The sequence below is a fragment of the Salmo salar genome, chromosome 12 (assembly GCF_965601325.2).
Source record: "Salmo salar chromosome 12, fSalSal1, whole genome shotgun sequence".
Lineage (NCBI taxonomy): Eukaryota > Metazoa > Chordata > Actinopteri > Salmoniformes > Salmonidae > Salmo > Salmo salar.
Genome location: NC_138302.1, coordinates 66619422 through 66634659, shown reverse-complemented (window position 1 = coordinate 66634659; position 15238 = coordinate 66619422). Strand labels below are relative to the sequence as shown.

General features: G+C 43.5%; 2 protein-coding genes across 2 annotated transcripts in view; one reads left to right on the top strand and one right to left on the bottom strand.

The window, feature by feature from the left end:
• Window positions 1-364: 364 nt before the first annotated feature.
• cav3 (caveolin 3) lies at window positions 365-3517 on the top strand. The gene is made up of 2 exons (XM_014132858.3): window positions 365-703; window positions 2377-3517. Exons 1-2 carry the CDS (start codon window positions 587-589, stop codon window positions 2716-2718), a joined length of 459 nt encoding a protein of 152 aa, XP_013988333.1. The 5' UTR covers window positions 365-586; the 3' UTR covers window positions 2719-3517.
• A 702-nt stretch (window positions 3518-4219) lies between these two features.
• The window catches only part of LOC106565581 (isotocin receptor), a 30211-nt gene continuing 19192 nt past the window's right edge, over window positions 4220-15238 (bottom strand). The window contains exon 2 of the mRNA XM_014132859.3: window positions 4220-6027. Within this exon, the coding sequence (XP_013988334.1) occupies window positions 5774-6027 (254 nt within the window). The 3' untranslated portion in view covers window positions 4220-5773. The remainder of the gene's footprint in view (window positions 6028-15238) is intronic.

Genomic DNA, 15238 nt, shown 5'->3' with positions numbered 1-15238 from the left:
AGTACACTGCAAGTTTGAATGTTTTTCTGTGCAGGAAATTTCCTGCATCAACGGGGTGATCAAATGAAGATCCTACATTTGCACTTTGCTAACTACGCATACAGTATATTCAGTGGATTACTGTTTATGACAAAGACCTACATTCTTCCTTTCTGGAAGTTTTGGGTCAGTGTGGATCGTACAGTAGTGAACTGTTGGTGTTAGTCGGAGCAGGAGTAGGAGAGTTCTCACTGCGGTGGAAATTCATGCCACCATGTAAACCCTGCCCAGCTGACCCCACAGCCCAGTGTGAAATTTGACACGGCTCTGGGGTCCCCTTTAAGACATACTTTTGCTCTGTGTGAGCTATAGTGTGTGTGTGGTGTGTTGTGTGGCGTTAGGTCCCAATTTTCAGCAGGACGTCTGCAGCAGCTGTCCACTGGCATTTCAGCCGTGTCATCACAGTAGTGAGAGGGGGGGATCAGTGAGACCGAGGGGGCTGCCTGCAGTCTACTTTTGTGGGTTCACTCTCGCTGTCCTTGGCCCCAGTCCTCCACGCTTCACTACTCTCCCTGACTCTGCCCAAGTCTAGGCCCACGTCCCCACCATGGCCGACCAGTACCAGTACAATACCAACGAGGAGAAGATTGTGAAGGACAGCCACACCAAGGAGATCGATCTGATCAACAGAGACCCCAAATTGATCAATGAGGATGTGATCAAGGTAGGTGAACCATGCTGACGCCATCCACTCACACACACACTGAATTTACAGGTTTAAATCCTTTTTGCCTAAAGTAAGGAAAGACAAGTTTTAAACCTTAGTTTAAAACGTAAGTCTAAAGTCTAAACTTAAAGTCAACACAGTACACTGTAGTATGTTGCTGTGTTCCTGCCAGGAAGGTCCCAAAATAGTCCCAAGGCCTTGTGCCTCAGCACGGCACCCAGGTTTTATTTCTGGAATGGGACTGAAGGGGTGTGACAGAAAGGGAAATTATGAGGCTGTTTCTTTTTGGAGCTTCATCACTGCTTTTCTTGTGTTTTTCACGTTTACATACATTAGTAGCAATCACGGTGCTATAATTCCCCAGAGCTCAGGAGAGCATGGAAGGAGATAAAACAGGGCATATGGCAAAACGTTCATTTACTTGAGTGAGTCATGTTAAGCATGTTTCTTACATGTGAGGGCCAAGGGCACTACTTCTCTGGATTTTATTGTGAGAAGTTTTGTACATGTTAAGTAGATGATAGGATGATAGGATTTATATCGAATGGAACACATTCTATAATCCAATATTATCTACACAATCTTAGTAGTTTAAGTTACAGTATGAGCTTGAAGTTTTCAAAAACTGTACAGAATGACATTTTCCTGTTGTCAAATCATTAATTTAAAACTTAGCTTGTTTTTTCTGTTTTGTCAATTTCAACTGCTCATCTAAATTGTACTAAGAAATGTTATATTAAAATACTAAGTATGGAAAGCATGTCTACAATTTTAAAGGTGTGTTAAAATGAATAGACTGGGATTCAGAAGTAGAACTTCTTATAATATTTCATATTATGAAAATTGGTTTAGCTTTGTTAGGAATCTGTTGCATGTAACATCCCCCTGTCATGATCACTGACAAGTTCATTACCATTCAGGGTTGAGTTGCAGATGTCTATGCAACAGTGAGCCAGGATTTTGTAAGGACCAGGTATTGGATACTGAATACAACAAGCAATTACAAACTGGGCCATCGTAAGCCTCATGCATCTTACATGAAGGAACTCTTAGTTTCCGGAAACTTGATCCAAATTGTGATCTGAGATAAGTTCGGACTATACATATTCATCAAGTGTGCAAAAATGAGGGACATAGTTTTAAGCTACACTGGCACTGAGATAAGTGCAAAGTAACAAACAATCACCTGAAAGTTGACATGGTTCTCGTCACTCATAAATAAACAAAGATTATGTTAGGACACAGAACAGATATGAGCATGGTATAGTCCCCCAGTAAACTGTGTTTATTTCATTACTATGTATCCCAGGCATTAGTGATGAAAACAGTCATGGTGCTGAGTCACAATAACACATGTATGTTTACATATCACATTGATTAGTGAGGAAACTGTGAAGGGATTTAATCAAGGGTGCATTGTCACCAAGCGCATTGCTCTTGACTTTAAAAGGGAATTTACGCTTGAGCCGACATCCGCAGCATTTACCGTGACTGCTTCGTGAACATTGCGAAAATTACCTTTAAAAGGCATATTGTCAGCAGTGCAATTGGCTTGAATGACAACGTGCCGTTGATTGAATCCTGGCTCTGGTGTTGGGTACTCAGACAACCCTCAACTCTTTCCTCAGTGAGGTTCCACTAACGTTGTCCATGGTATTCCCTCCCTGCAGGTGGAGTTTGAGGATGTGATCGCAGAGCCCGACGGCACACACAGTCTGGATGGGGTGTGGAAGCTCAGCTACACCACCTTCACCGTGTCCAAGTACTGGTGCTACCGCATCCTCTCAGCCATCTTCGGCATCCCTATGGCTCTGCTCTGGGGCTTCCTCTTCGCCTGCATCTCATTCTGTCACATCTGGGCTGTGGTACCCTGTATCAAGAGCTGCCTGATCGAGTCCCAGTGCATCAGTCGCATCTACTCCCTCTGCATCCAGACCTTCTGTGACCCCTTCTTTGAAGCCCTGGGCAAGATCTTCAGCAGTGTGAAAGTGGCCTTGCGCAAAGAGGTCTAGACACTCACACCACCGCAGTGTTTACACGTGTTTGGATGAAACGCTACACCCTTTTTATCCGCCAGACCAGATGACCAGTCCTGGTGTCCTCATATTTCCCAAGACACCCCCCCGCTACCCTTACCCAGCCCAAAGCCCAGGGCCTCGCCCGTCTCAGCCCTTTGAGTCCTGACATGCTCAGAGCGACCAGTGCCACAAGAGGCTCTTTGACAGCTGCAGCATGGTTGGGTGACAGCTCTGGTTCTGTTGGAAGGCAGAGAGCTGTCTGTTCATTGAGGGAATATAGGGCTGGCAGCCATGGCATGGGCAGGACTTGTGTCCCAGAGTGAATGTATTTTGCGATGCTGAGTAAAGTGGCTTTGTAGAAAACAGCTAGCTACATTTTGAAGTGTTGCATTTTGATTCAAATGTAACACAACATGACATAAACACCCCACTGACACTAACGGCATTGCAGCACCCGTGGAACAATATACAATCTCTACTATATTGGCCAAGTCTGAATTGATATACTATATTAAACAGTCAGATGTGTGTGTGTGTGTGTGTGTGTGTGTGTGTGTGTGTGTGTGTGTGTGTGTGTGTGTGTGTGTGTGTGTGTGTGTGTGTGTGTGTGTGTGTGTGTGTGTGTGTGTGTGTGTGTGTGTGTGTGTTTTGTTCCTAATGGTAAACTAGTCGATGTTGTGCAATGGAAAAGATAATTGTAGTGCTTGAACAAGATTATATCGTGTTTTACAAAATGAATAAGATGCAGTTTCTTTACTGAATCATTTTGATTAAACACATCCTAAATTGTTAATTTTGCTTCACATTTCTTTCACATAAGCTTCTAATAACTTGACTGTGTGGGTGTACAAACTGTAAGAACATTAGGAAAAAAGGAGACCCAGGTTTTAAAATTACAAGTGGAATGTTCTAGTCGCAGGTCCTACAATTCAGCCAAGTGCGTGGTATCAGAGTGTATGCTAAATATCTCACTAAAAATACACAACATTGGTAATATTGCATTTGTTTATGTATTGATTGAGAAAGAGATGTACAAAATATCTGTTGTTGGCTTATGAGTGGGAGAACACTATTTGGGTTTATTTGAATTGTTATCACAGATTGTTATTATTTCAAAACATTCACAAGAGCCTTGACACATTCTCTGCCCTTAGTACATCCTCTTGGTCTCTACCCCTGTTCAGGTCTCCATTGCCCTGTCATTCCTTCTTTTTGTCACCAGGTGGAACCAAGAACAGTTCTGCTCATCGGAAGGTAGGGATAGAAAAGCCAATTGCGAACCACTGGTCTGGATCCCGACATGGCAGGTTGTGATTGACAATACTGAAAATCTTACAAAGAAAAGTAGAATTGCTCTAACTGTCTCCTTCTTTCTAAGAAATGTATGTGCATGAATCAGCCTCTACCAAAATCGAATGGTTAAATTAGAGTTACAGAGGCTCAACATGAGCCTCAACTCCATTTGATGCAAAGAAATAAATTCAGACTCACTTGATAGAACACATACAATTTATTTCAAATAAATAAGAGATACTTTTCCAAAATACAACACTCTAAATACAAATAAGACAATTATGCTTTCTACAAAATGTTCAGTAGCCTTAAGGACAAGTTGAAAACCAAAACATTTACAGTAAAAGGAGAAGCCAACTTCTGCCTTTTGATACTGACATTTTTGATGTGTACAAGGAACGGTGTGTCAAGTAGATTCAATATTAAGGCAGGTCACCCTCTTTATGCAATAGTTTCTAGAATACATTGGATACAATGAGGTTTCTCCCCCAATTCGGCGTTTTCTGAGTGTGTGCAATCCATTTCACAATCATACTTAGCAACATAGAAGACACCAGCCTAACACTCAAAAAGTACAGACAGAGTAATTATGTAGAAATAAAAATGCGTGCCAAAATACACCACAATTTTCATAGAAGTACATTTGGACGTGTGTGTTCATCCTAGGGGGAAATGGTGGCTAGTTTGTTGAGTTGCTTTCTGTAAGAATATGTAAGTTAACCTTAAAGGGGCAATCTGCAGTTGCTACATCCATTTTTGGACTTAGAAATGAATGATATGTACACATTGATTCTTAAAGAATATAATTATAAATGCCTCGAGCTTAAATCAACTGTCGTACACCATCAGAACCCAAAATATAAGCTTGTTTTACTCCAATGTTGGTAAACAAAGTAAATGTAAACAAACACTTTATAGCCTCAAATGATACTTTTGATATCATGGATGGTCAGTCTGTGTTTCCATAGCTGTCTATGAATTTGAGAGTGGTTACATTTCAGCTTTTTACCGAAACAGGGGCAGGCAGAACTCTTTGTGATTGTTTCAACTGCTGATTGCCGCTCTAACAACTTGACAGATATCACCGTTGTTATAAAGCTAGGACATTTCACAAACTGGATAGTTGAAACGTACTGTGTGTGTGAACTAACACATGGTGCAATGCAGCAAGACATATGCAACAGGAGAGTAACTTAACCTTCAGGTTGACAAAGTTAAAATGTCCCTCTGGATTGGTCAGTATTCACAACCCAAACCACTATTACAGAACTCTTTGACACAGAGTCTGTGGCATGTTAATCGCTTTTAAGTCCATGGTGAGGAGAATACAGCTCTCTCCTCTCCTTTCCTTGGTTTGGAGTGACAGACAGTCAGTCCTTCATTTTCCATTCACCACCTACTGTCCTCCTCCGCAGACCAAATACGTAAATCCATCAGTCTGAAAACACAATCAATGGATGACTCACTCTGATCTGCGACAGGACATTTGGCTGTGAGAGGAGACATTCAACAAAATGTCCCCAAATAAATCTGCTTCATCTGTACAACAATCAATTGTTCATTCTATTCTTGACCAACTGTGTCTGATACAAAAAAAAGCAGTGCAATAGTATTAGGGGAGTCTCCCCTGGAGCAGGACAAGAGAAGGGGAAGGACAAGTCTGGGTTTGGGGCGGCGGTGAGGTTTGGGAGGGGGGATTCACAGTTCTGACCTGCGAGGGGGGGGGGGGGGGGGGTACCATTGGAAGGAGGGCGTCTCATGTGGTGGAGGTCTGTGTGATGCTCCTCTGGCTGCTGGTGCTCTTGATGACGTAGGTGGAGGAGTTACTCTTGCGGCTGGAGTCATGGTCACGTTCGCAGTGGCATTGGGAGGACTTGAGATAGCGGGCCGAGCAGCACAGGAAGTTCTGCCTCAGGTCTGAGAACAGGTGGCCTGCGAAGCACATGTAGATCCATGGGTTACAGCAGCTGTTCAGACTGGCCAGCAGCATGGAGATGATGAAGGGCATGGCTGGGGAAACAAGACAAACAACTACATTACATTTTTACTGATACATCAATCACACATGATTGCAAATTGACAACTGGTGCTAGAAGTGTGTTCTAGTGTTTTATAGTTAGGGTTACAAAGCTACCAGTAATTTACCAAAGTTACGCAAATCCTCAGTCATTTTGTTAATTAACTGGTAATCTATGGCAATCTATGGTAACTTTGGTAATTAGTGGGACTTGCAAAGCAAATGTCCCATTTTAAATCTTCGTCATACTTCTTCTTCTTCTAATTTGCAACGCTACTCCTCCTACACGTTTAAGCAAGAAACTTCATTCAAACTTTAAAACGTGCAGATCGGTGTGCTTGTAAACAACTTTTTGAGATCTTTTAATCTTTAAAAATTATTAAGCTTTTAGTATTTTTTTGTCCATTTTCATCCACTTTAATGGGATTTCCTCAACATTACAAAAGGCCCCATTGTGACGTCATCACTTCCAACATTCCATTCACTGTAAATACAGCAATGCAAGTTTTAACACAAATCAGCTACCCCTTTGCCAACAACGTAGACAAAAAGTTAGAGCTTATGAAATCTTTGTCTACTTCTCAACTACTGACCACAACCACACAACTACTGACCACAACTACTGAACCCCACAGCTACTGACCAAAACGACTGACCACAACTAATGACCACACATTCAGTTGTGCAACTGACTATGTATTCCCTTAACCTTCACAACTACTAACCCAACAACTACTGAACATCTCTCTCCTGTTCCACAGAGCCTACACACAGTCAGAGCTTGGCTACCAACAGCTCACACACACTCTCTGGGGGGGGGGGGATCTAATCAGAAGATGAACTAGAGGTAAACAGAAATCCTGTTCAATGAGGGAGAGCATGGTTTGTTGTTTTGGAAAGTCTATTGAAAAGTTTCTTAGTACTCAGCTAGCAATGAGGAATCGGCCCAAAAGCGTACCTCTTCCGGGGGGCCAGAATTGATTGAATCGGCCCGAAATCAGGTGTTGGTCTCGGCCCAGAATCAAAATGAATGACTGCCCAGAATCAGCCCGATGTACGTCTAACGGAATTCAGTCGACTTTGCCAGCATCTTACCAGAATCCCCCCAGAAGCGGCCCAATGCAATTTTAAATATATGTATACAAATTTACCTGTTTTAGTAATTTTAAATATGACTATTATACATTTTATACATACAAATGATACCCATCCATGGGCTCCCGAGTGGCGCATCGGTCTAAGGCACTGCATCTCAGTGCTTGAGGTGTCACTACAGACACCCTGGATTGAATACAGGTGCACAATTGGCCCAGCGTTGTCCGGGTTTGGCTGGTGTAGGCCGTCAAAGTAAATTAGAATTTGTTCTTAACTGACTTGCCTAGTTAAATAATCCACAATTTTTAAGAATAATTTTGTTTCTTTATTTATTTTTTACCCCCTTTTCGTCATATCCAATTGTCTTGTCTCATCTCTGCAACTCCCGTACGGCCACGTGAGAGGCGAAGGTCGAGAGCCGTGCGTCATCCGAAACACAACCCCGCCAAGCCGCACTGCTTCTTCAATGCACACTTAACCCGGGAAGCCAGTCACACAAATGTGTCGGAGGAAACACTTGGTGACCATGTCAGCGTGCATGCGCCTGGCCCACCACAGGAGTGGACATCCTGGCCAGCCAAACCCTCCCCTAACCAGGATGACGCTGGGCCAATTGTGTGACACCTTATGGGTCTCCCGGTTGCGGCCGGCATGGGTATCGAACCAGCAGCTGTAACAATGCAGGCTGCGATGCAGTGTCTTAGACCGCTGCGCCACTTGGGAGGCCCCATCCACAAAGTTTTTAATGCTTATCAATTGCCTTGCACAAAGTATCAAAATACTAAAATACTACTTAAACAGGACTCTTAACGAATTTAATTTAAATGTAAATTACATTTTTTGATCAGAGAAACAATGAGAAATATAGAAAAATAATGAAATAATGAAACGTTAATTATATAAAGCAGCCCGTGTAATCATTTGCCAGAGAGTAGCCACAATCGGCCCAAGCCCCAATTAATATATTTGGGCCAGATAACTCACAACGGAATCGGCCCGAGCTCAATCCCCGCATCCCAGTAATACTGCCGAAGGCGGCACAGACTCGGGCCACATGACGTCGGCTGAGTATGACTCTCAGCCGAGTGCCCCGACTCTCAGCAGGAATCGGCTCAGATCCACTGTGCTAGCTGGGTAGCTAGCTACCTGTTGAGTTTGGATCCCGCAATGCGGTTGGCATCAGTTACTGGGACTGCTACTATCTGTCCAGTGATCCTGCCGACCAACGCCGGGTCTGAGGAGCTGTTTGGCGTAGCAGTTAGCCTAGCTGCTAGTTAGCTCTCTATTGCCTATCAAGCTAGCGGCATTGTCTTGAGGGCTTAAACGCAGCCTGCGATTGTTGGAAAAGCTTCCAGGTGAAGATGGTTGAGAGAATGCCAAGAGTGTGCAAAGCTGTCATCATTGCAAAGGGTGGCTACTTTGAATAATCTCAAATATAAAACACTTTTTTGGTTACTACATCATTCCATATGTGTTATTTCCTAGTTGTGATGTCTTCCCTATTATTCTACAATGTAGAAAATTGTAAAAATAAAGAAAACCCTGCTATGAGTAGGTGTATCCAAACTTTTGACTGGTACTGTATGTAAATAAGGTATTTCAGTTTATTTTGTATTTTTTTAATTTCTAAAATTTCTAAAAAACGGTTTTCACTTTGTCATTATGGGGTATTATGTGTAGATTGATGGGGGGGGGGAATGGTTTCATCCATTTTAGAATAAGGCTATAATGTAAAAGAAATGTGGAAAAAGGGAAGGGGTCTGAATACATACCCGATGCACTGTTTGTTGCTACCATGACCACAACCAAAACCGGCGGGAGTACCGTTGAGGACAGTGGTGTTTATCACAGGAGAAAGATATTTTAACTGAACAAAAAGAGTTCTACAAGCAGTTGTTACAACAACAACACAAATTGCTTCAAGTTTTTTGTCCAAATACTGGTGGAGTCAACTAATAAAAGAATGGGCGACCTGACTAGAGAGGTCCAAGACATGAAGAACAGTTTGCAGTTCTCCCAGGGTCAGCTCGGTGAGATTAAACAGGAGAACAGCAAGATGACAGCAATCTGTTATTCATTGAGAGAGGACCTCAGTTATGTACAGTTGAAGTTGGAAGTTTACATACACCTTAGACAAATACATTTAAACTCAGTTTTTCACAATTCCTGACATTTAATCCTAGTAAAAATTCCCTGTCTTAGGTCAGTTAGGATCACCACTTTATTTTAAGAATGTGAAACATCAAAATAATAGTAGAGAGAATGATTTATTTCAGCTTTTATGTCTTTCATCACATTCCCAGTGGGTCAGACGTTTATATACACTCAATTAGTATTGGTAGCATTGCCTTTCAATTGTTGAACTTGGGTCAAACGTTTCGGGCAGCTTTCCACAAGCTTCCCACAAGAAGTTGGGTGAATTTTGGCCCCTTCCTCCTGACAGAGCTGGTGTAACTGAGTCAGGTTTGTAGGCCTCCTTGCTCACACACACTTTTCAGTTCTGCCAACAAATGTTCTATAGGCTTGAGGTTAGGGCTTTGTGATGGCCACTCCAATACCTTGACTTAGTTGTCCTTAAGACATTTTGACACAACTTTGAAAGTATGCTTGTGGTCATTGTCCATTTGGAAGACCCATTTGCGACCAATTTTTAACATCCTGACTGATGTCTTGAGATGTTGCTTCAATATATCCACATAATTTTCATCCCTCATGATGCCATCTATTTTGTGAAGTGCACCAGTCCCTCCTACAGCACAGCACCCCCACAACATGATGCTGCCACCCCCGTCCTTCACGGTTGGGATGGTGTTCTTCAGCTTGCAAGCCTCCCCCTTTATCCTCCAAACATAACGATGGTCATTATGGCCAAACAGTTCTATTTTTGTTTCATCAGACCAGAAGACATTTCTCCCAAAAGTACGATCTTTGTCCCCATGTGCAGTTGTAAACCGTAGTCTGGCTTTTTTATGGCGGTTTTGGAGCAGTGGCTTCTTCCTTGCTGAGTGGCCTTTCAGGTTATGTCGATGGAGGACTTGTTTTACTGTGGATATAGATACATTTATACCTGTTTCCTCCAGCATCTTCACAAGGTCCTTTGCTGTTCTTCTAGGATTGATTTGCACTTTTCGCACCAAAGTACGTTAATCTCTAGGAGACAGAACGCGTCTTCTTCCTGAGCGGTATGACAGCTGCGTGGTCCCATGGTGTTTATGCTTGCGTACTATTGTTTGAACAGATGAACGTGGTACCTTCAGGCATTTGGAAATTGCTCCCAAGGATGAACCAGACTTGTGGAGGTCTACCATTTTTTTCTGAGGTCTTGGCTGATTTCTTTAGATTTTCCTCCAATTTACTCAAATGATGTCAATTAGCCTCAGAAGCTTCTAAAGCCATGACATCATTTTCTGGAATTTTCTAAGCTGTTTAAAGGCATAGTCAACTTAGTGTATGTAAACTTCTGACCCACTTGAATTGTGATACATTTAATTATAAGCGAAATAATTTGTCTGTAAACAATTGTTGGAAAAATTACTTGTGTCGTGCACAATGTAGATGTCCTAACCGACTTGCCAAAACTATAGTTTGTTAGCAAGACATTTTTGGAGTGGTTGAAAAACAAGTTTTAATGACTCCAACCTAAGTGTATGTAAACTTCCGACTTCAACTGTATACATCAACACCTGCTGACCTGCAGTATCACTTGTGCTTTCATCAGTGCATGGATGAGTAGAGGTGGACGAGTCAATGACCGGTAAGGATACAGAGAGAGGATCACGTTTGCCTTTTATGAATGAAGGGAAGAGATGAAGACACCGAGCTGGGATTACAACATGAACTCTGTGCTATTGACCAGAGGGTTACACAGCTAAACAACATTCAATGACCTTTGGCCTCTGTTCCTTTCCATTACTTGCCTGAAAGAAAAGGAGAATCAAAACAAAATAAAATCATTCAACAAAAAAATTGTTGAATGATGACTGATCTGGAAAATTCAATGTATGAACATGCACAAAGTAGATGTCCTAACCGACTTGCCAAAAATATAGATTGTTAACAAGAAATTTATGGAGTGGTTGAAAAACATGTTTTAATGACTCCAACCTAAGTGTATGTAAACTACCAACTTCAACTGTATTCATGTCACGATCACTGTCTTCAAACTCCCTGTCATAAATGAGCCAAGGCACAGTGTGCATGTAATTCCACATCTTTAATGGAAGTGAAACCTTTCACAAGAAAACAGGTAAACAGAACTCAAACGTGACGCAACTGTGGCGCACACAAACACTCACAGAAAATAATAATTACTCACAAACACAGGTGGGAAAACGGCTGACTAAGTATGATCCCCAATCAGAGACAACGATAAACAGCTGCCTCTGATTGGGAACCATACTAGGCCAACAAAGAAATAGAAATATAGATATGCCCACCAAAGTCACACCCTGACCTAAGCAAATAGAGAATAAAAAAGTCTCTCTAAGGTCAGGGCATGACAATTCAATCTCTCCCTATCCCAGTCTGCTGTCCCCACTTGCTTCAAGATGTTCACTATTGTTCCTGTATCAAAGAAAGCAAAAGTAAATTAACTAAATTACTATTGCCCCGTAGCACTCACTTTTGTCATCATGAAGTGCTTTGAGACGCTAATTAAGGATCATATCACCTCCACCCTACCTGACAGCCAAGACCAACTTCAATTTGCATACCTCCCCAATAGATCCACAGGCAATCGCCATCACACTGCACACTGCCCTATCCCATCTGGACAAAAGGAATACCTATGTAAGAATGCTGTTCATTGACTACAGCTCAGCATTCAATACGATAGTACCCTCCAAGATTATCATTAAGCTCGGGGCCATGGGTCTGAACACCGCCCTGTGAAACTGGGTCCTGGACTTCCTGACAGGCAGCCCCCAGATGCTGAAGGTAAGAAATAACACCTCAACTATGCTGATCCTCAACAGAGGGTCCCCACAAGTATGCGTGCTCAGCCCCCTCCTGTACTGTCTGTTCACCCATAACTGTACAGCCACGCCCACCTTTCAAAATCTAATCAAATCAAATTGTATTAGTCACATGCGCCGAATACAACAGGTGAACAGTGAAATGCTTACTTACAAGCCCTTAACCAACAATGCAGTTAAAAAAAATATGGATAACAATAAGAAATAAAAGTTACAAGTAATTTAGGAGCAGCAGTAAAATAACAATAGCGAGACTATATACAAGGAGGTGCCGGTACAGAGTCAATGTGCGGTGGCACCGGTTAGTTGAGGTAATATGTACATGCAGGTAGAGTTATTAAAGTGACTATGCATAGATGATAACAACAGAGAGTAGCAGCAGTGTAAAAGGGGGAGGGCCAATGCAAATAGTCTGGGTAGCCATTTGATTAGATGTTCAGGAGTCTTATGGCTTGTGGGTCGAAGCTGTTTAGAAGCCTCTTGCACCTAGACTTGGTGCTCAGGTACCGCTTGCCGTGTGGCAGCAGAGAGAACAGTCTATGACTAGGGTGGCTGGAGTCTTTGACAATTTTTAGAGCCTTCCTCTGACATCGCCTGGTATAGAGGTCCTGGATGGCAGGAAGCTTGGGCCCAGTGATGTACTGGGCCGTTCGCACTACCCTTTGTAACAGGCAGTGATGCAACCAGTCAGGATGCTCTCGATGGCACAGCTGTAGAACCTCTTGAGGATCTGAGGACCCATGACAAATCTTTTCAGTCTCCTGAGGGGGAATAGGTTTTGTCGTGCCCTCTTCACAACTTTCTTGGTGTGCTTGGACCATGTTAGTTTGTTGATGATGTGGACACCAAGGAACTTGAAGCTATCAACCTGCTCCACTGCAGCCCCGTCGATGGGAATGGGGGCGTGCTCAGTCCTCTTTTTCCTGTAGTCCACAATCATCTCCTTTGTCTTGATCACGTTGAGGGAGAGGTTGTTGTCCTGGCACCACACGGCCAGGTCCCTGACCTCCTCCATATATGCTGTCTCGTTGTTGTCGGTGATCAGGCCTACCACTATTGTGTCATTGGCAAACTTAATGATGGTGTTGGAGTCGTGCCTGGCCGTGCAGTCATGAGTGAACAGGGAGTACAGGAGGAGACTGAGCATCCACCCCTGTGGGGCCCGTGTTGAGGATCAGTGTGGCGGATGTGTTGTTACCTACCCTTACCACCTGGGGGCGGCCCGTCAGGAAGTCCAGGATACAGTTGCAGAGGGAGGTGTTTAGTCCCAGGGTACTTAGCTTATTGATGAGCTTTGAGGGCACTATGGTGTTGAATGCTGAGCTGTAGTCAAAGAACAGCATTCTCACATAGGTTTTCCTTTTGTCCAGGTGGGAAAGGGCAGTGTGGAGTACAATAGAGATTGCATCATTTGCGGTATGCAAATGGGAGTGGGTCTCGGGTTTCTGGGATAATGATGTTGATGTGAGCCATGACCAGCCTTTCAAAGCCTTTCAAAGCACTTCATGGCTACATACGTGAGTGCCTTGGGTCGGTAGTAATTTAGGCAGGTTACCTTAGTGTTCTTGGGCACAGGGACTATGGTGGTTTGCTTAAAACGTGTTGGTATTTCAGACTCGGACAGGGAGACGTAATGAAAATGTCAGTGAAGACTTGCCAGTTGGTCAGCGCATGCTCGCAGTACACATCCTGGTAATCTGTCTGGCCCAGCGGCCTTGTGAATGTTGACCTGTTTAAAGGTCTTACTCACATTGGCTGTGGAGAGCGTGATCATACACTCTTCCCGGAACAACAGGTGCTCTCATGCATGTTTCAGTGTTATTTGCCTCGAAGCGAGCATAGAAGTAGTTTAGCTCGTTTGGTAGGCTCGTGTCACTGGGCAGCTCTTGGCTGTGCTTCCCTTTGTAGTCTGTAATGGTTTGCAAGCCCTGGCACATCCGACAAGCATCAGAGCCGGTGTCTTTCGATTTGATCTTAGTCCTGTATTGACGCTTTGCCTGTTTGATGGTTCGTCGAAGGGTATAGCGGGATATCTTATAAGCTTCTGGGTTAGAGTCCCACTCCTTGAAAGCAGCAGCTCTAGCTGTTAGCTCAGTGCAGATGTTGCCTGTATTCCATGGCTTCTGGTTGGGGTATGTATGTACGGTCACTGTGGGGACGGAGTCATCGATGCACTTATTGATGAAGCCAATTACTGATGTGGTGTACTCCTCAATGCCATCAGAAGAATCCGGGAAAATATTCCAGTCTGTGCTAGCGAGACAGTCCTGTAGATTAGCATCTGCTTCATCTGGCCAGGTTTTATTGATCGAGTCACTGGCGCTTCCTGCTTTCATTTTAGCTTGTAAGCAGGAATCAGGAGGACAGAATTATGGTCAGATTTGCCAAATGGAGGGCGAGGGAGAGCTTTGTGTGCATCTCTGTGTGTGGAGTAAAGGTGGTCTAGAGTTTTTTTTCCCTCTGGTTGCACATTTAACATGCTAATATAGATGTGGTAAAACGTATTTAAGTTTCCCTGCATTAAACTCAATCATCAAGTTTGCAGACGACACAACAGTAGTAGGCCTGAATACCAAAAATGACTTGACAGCATACAGGGCGAAGTTGAGGGCCCTGATGGAGGGGTGGAAAATAACCTCTTCTTTAACGTCAACTGGAGCTGATCGTGTACTTCAGGAGACAGCAAAGGGAGCAAGCCCCAATCCACATCAACGGGACAACAGTTAAGAAGGTGAAAAACTTCAAGATCCTCGGCGTACACATCACTGACAATCTGAAATGGTCCACGCACACAGACAGTGTGGTGAAGAAGGCGCAACAGCGCCTCTTCAACCTTTAAGAGACTGAAGAAATTTGGCTTGGCACCTAAGAGCCTCACAAACTTTTACAGATGCACCATTGAGAGCATCCTGTCAGGCTGTATCACCGCCTGGTACGGCAACTGCATCGCCCGTGTGACGACCCTCCCACTCTGTCTGCCGTATTCTCTCTCTTTGCTCTTGTTTCCTTATTAGGATGCCGGAGTTGGGAGGGTCGTCAGCTACATGGGAAACACCTGGGCCCGGGTGTGTCCCATGATAAATAGACCTCTTCCACATTCATTGGGGAGACTCTCTCCATGCAGACAACTTGGTTG

Coding starts and splice junctions, on each gene's coding strand:
- cav3 (XM_014132858.3), top strand. CDS start 587: ATGGCCGACCAGTACCAGTACAATACCAACGAGGAGAAGATTGTGAAG. Junction 704..2,376: donor TCAATGAGGATGTGATCAAG/GTAGGTGAACCA, acceptor CCCTCCCTGCAG/GTGGAGTTTGAGGATGTGAT.